General features: G+C 39.8%; 1 protein-coding gene across 1 annotated transcript; it reads right to left on the bottom strand.

Annotated features, from left to right (window-relative positions):
* Positions 1-2653: 2653 nt before the first annotated feature.
* Positions 2654-3619, bottom strand: LOC135270247 (olfactory receptor 51I2-like). The gene has a single exon (XM_064365616.1). The coding sequence runs from the start codon at positions 3617-3619 to the stop codon at positions 2654-2656; it is 966 nt and encodes a 321-aa protein (XP_064221686.1).
* Positions 3620-3844: the final 225 nt, after the last annotated feature.

The raw sequence follows: 3844 nt of genomic DNA, 5'->3' as shown, positions 1-3844 counted from the left end.
TATAACATATATCATATTATATAATTTAATTTATATATAACTATATATAACTATAATGCAGTTATATACTATATATATCAGGGAATTAATCTAAATTTTAATATTAATTTATATATATGTAATATATAATACATATAATATATACTATATATAAAATATAAAAATATATCAAATATAGAATATATATTTTATATCTAGATATATTGCTCTCCCTGAGAGTCTTGCTCTCTTGCCCAGGTTGGAGTGCAGTGGCATGATCTCGGCCCACTGCAGCCTCCACCTCCCAGGTTCAAGCAATTCTCCTGCCTCTGCCCCCTGAGTAGCTGGAATGGCAGGCATGTGCCACCACCCCAGGCTAATTTTTCTATTTTTAGTAGAGATGGGGTTTCATTATGTCGGCCAGGCTAGTCTTGAACTCCTGACCTCATGATCTGCCTATTTCAGCCTCCCAAAGTGCTGGGATTACAGGCCTGATATATTTTTTATAGCACTGCATTTTTAAAAGAGTCTAGGCCACTTTGTGTGTTTGTGTGTGTATAATGTTCCCATATTCTAGATTTTTCTGACGATTTCCTCATGGCTAGGCTTAGGCAAAATATTTGTGGTAGGAATTCTATATATGTGATGTTATTTTCTTATTGTTCATATTAGAAGATATATAATGCCACAATATCTCTCTATTGATTAAGCTAAATTTGCTCATGTGCTTAGGGTATTGATTGTCAATCTTATTTATTATAAAGGTAAATTTATTTTTCTTATTTAGTTAGTAACCTGTACAGTGATACGTTGAGGTTAGGTGAGTATTCTGTTTCCCAACATCTTTTAAACATTTGTTGATTTGTCTTAAATTATGTTAAAAGCTATAAAAGGTATTTTTCAAAATCTATAAACTTTTGCATTTATCCATGACATTCCTCTGTAGGGAAGAGGTTTATTACTTTTTCTTTTCTCTCTCTCTATTTTGAGTATCACTATGGACACATACATTTAAATAAACCAATTTGTTTGCTGTATTGCTGTCAAAATATTAATAATTTTTAGTATACCAATTTTTATTTAACTTTTATTTCAGTTTTAAGGCTACATGTGCAGGTTTGTTATATAGATACATTGTGTGTCACAAAGGTTTGGGGTACAGATTATTTCATCACTCAGGTAATAAGAACAGTACTGATAGGTAGTTCTTCAATCCTGACCCTCCTCCCACACTCCATCCTCACGTACACCCCAGTGTCTGTTGTTCTCTTCTTTGTGTTCATATATATTTGATATTTAGCTTCCACTTAAGAGTGAGAACATTCAATATTTGGTTTAATGTCCCTGGGATAGTTTGCTTAGGATAACGTCCTCCAGCTCCATCCATGTTGCTACAGAGAACATGATCTTCTTTTTCATGGCTGTGTAGTATTCCTTAGTGTATATGTACTACATTTTCTTCATCCAGTCTACCCTTGTTGGGCATTTAGGTTGATTCCATGTCTTTAGTATTATGAATAGTGCTGTGATGTAGTATTCCAATATTCAATGTACCTTTGGTCACTGGTAACTCTTTCAAATAGGTTTCTGGTTCTTTTTTCTTTTTCTGTTACATGGACTTATTGCCCTTGTGTTCTTTAATTTTAGGCACAGTCTATTCCAGTATCATCTAATGTTTTCCCTGCTCTATGCTTAGAACTAGGCATTTATTCAAGGATTTCAAATTATTTGTAGTGGGAAATATTATTAGAAATCAGTGGTGCTAGATCTGCTCACTGCTCCCAGTGTTATTGCCTATGGGCACTTTCAGTGGACAGGATTGGTAATCTAGAGAGACAATTAAAAATGCATTAATATATTTTTCATTAGGATGACACAGACAAATTTATCATCCATTCTCTTTGTCTTAGAATGTAAAAACAATCTCCTAAGAGTTTTCTTGCCTCCTTTTTCTATTCTACTTTCACCTTCCTAATCCATAATATAGTTAAGTCTGTGCAGTCTTCTGTGGTGCAGTAGTCTTCCATGGCAGACTTTTAAGCAAAGAATGTAGGTTAAATGTCTCAATCAGGTCTGAAAGGTCTCAAGAGGTCTCTCCACTGTCAGTCATTTATTGCTTATCTCCTGTTGTTCTTCTAACACAGGCACATAGATTGTGCTGAATCACATCTGACTACTTGCTTTTCTACAAGTACACCAAATTATTCTAAAACATTTTAAAAGTCTTCTTTTTTCTTTATTGGTTGGCTCCCCACTCCCTGTTTGGCAACCCCCTGTTTACCTTTCAGCTTCTTTCTCATCTGAATCATTTCTTATTCCCCCTTGCGGGGCCAGTAAACTCTCTTCTGAGTTCCTATCCTATCACATTCTCTTTACACATTACTATAATTGCGCTGTCCCCAGTGAATGAAAAAGGCCATATGGTTCACTTCTTTAACATTTTTAGTGATGGGCACAGATTCTTGCACAAGTAAACACTGAAGAAAATATCTGAGGTTAGTGAGTGTATAAAGGAATCAAGACTGTTCTTTACCTATCCATCTGAGGGCAAGCAATTGCTTGTCATACACTTTGTAATGTGTCTGGGCAAGAGATTTGAGTAAGGGCTTTCTGGGCATAAGATATGACTGTTTGGCCATGTTTTTCTTCCAGATCCTTAGGTTATTTTCTTATTTCATGAACCTTGCCCCTTCCTTCTCAGTACCTTGAGCATGGCCTCCCTGATGGGCTTAGATTTCACACTATAGATGATGGGGTTGAGCACCGGAGGCACCACCAGATACACATAGGCAACCAGGGCATGGACAATGTGGGGCAGGTGCCTCCCAAAACGGTGGATCATAGACACACCTATGACTGGAATGTAGAAAACCAGGACAGCTAAGATATGAGACACACAGGTGTTGAGGGCCCGGATACGCTCCCTGGGAGAGGCCAGCCCCATCACTGTATAAAGAATAAGTGTATAGGACAGGACAATAAGCAAGGAGTCTACACCCACTGTGGACAGAACCACATAGAGCCCATAAAGGATGTTGACTGTGATGTCAGCACAGGCCCGTTTCATGACATCTGCATGGAAACAGAATGAATGAGACAAGAGGATCTTTCCAGGGCAGTAATTCAATCGTTTCAGCAAGAAGGGCACGGGGAAGAGGGACACAGTGGCTCGAGCCACAATGGCCAGCCCAATCTTGATGATGACATTATTTGTAAGGACAGCTGCATAGCGCAGGGGGTTGGAGATGGCCACAAAGCGGTCAAAGGACATGGCCAGGAGTACTGAGGACTCCACCACAGAGAAGGAGTGCAGGAAGAACATCTGGACCAGGCAGGCATTGAACCCAATGAGCCGATAGTCAAACCAGAGCACAGCCAGGGTGGTGGGCAGTGTGGACAAGGTGAGGCCCACATCAGTGAGCGCCAGCATGGACAGGAAGTAGTACATGGGCTGGTGTAGGCTGGAGGTCCTCTTCACAGCCAGGAGGATCAGGCAGTTCCCAGTGAGGGCCACAGTGTACATGGAGGAGAAGGGGATGGCGAGCCAGCTGTGAATGGCCTCCAGCCCTGGGATGCCAATCATGAGAAAAGCAGGTGGCTGGAAGAAGGAGATGTTGACATGGGACTGTGGAGGGAGCATCCTAGGAAGGCAGCTGAAGGCTCTGGAGAGATGTGAGCTCTTCGATCTGCATAGAAAATAAGGAGAAAGCACAAAATTGTTGGAAAAGCACCACCTCTGATATCAGCTGCCATTGGTTCATGCACACTAGCAATTACGACTATGGGAATCAGATTTTAAAATGTACTTCCTTTTAAATGAAAAGGGGGAATGACTGTAACTTAAGCTTATTGATGACAAAAGTTC

The sequence above is a fragment of the Aotus nancymaae genome, unplaced genomic scaffold (genome assembly GCF_030222135.1).
Source record: "Aotus nancymaae isolate 86718 unplaced genomic scaffold, 86718_ANA_hifiasm-v0.15.2.pri h1tg000059l, whole genome shotgun sequence".
Lineage (NCBI taxonomy): Eukaryota > Metazoa > Chordata > Mammalia > Primates > Aotidae > Aotus > Aotus nancymaae.
Note: the sequence above shows the minus strand (reverse complement) of the source record. Positions and strands in the feature narration are given on the sequence as shown.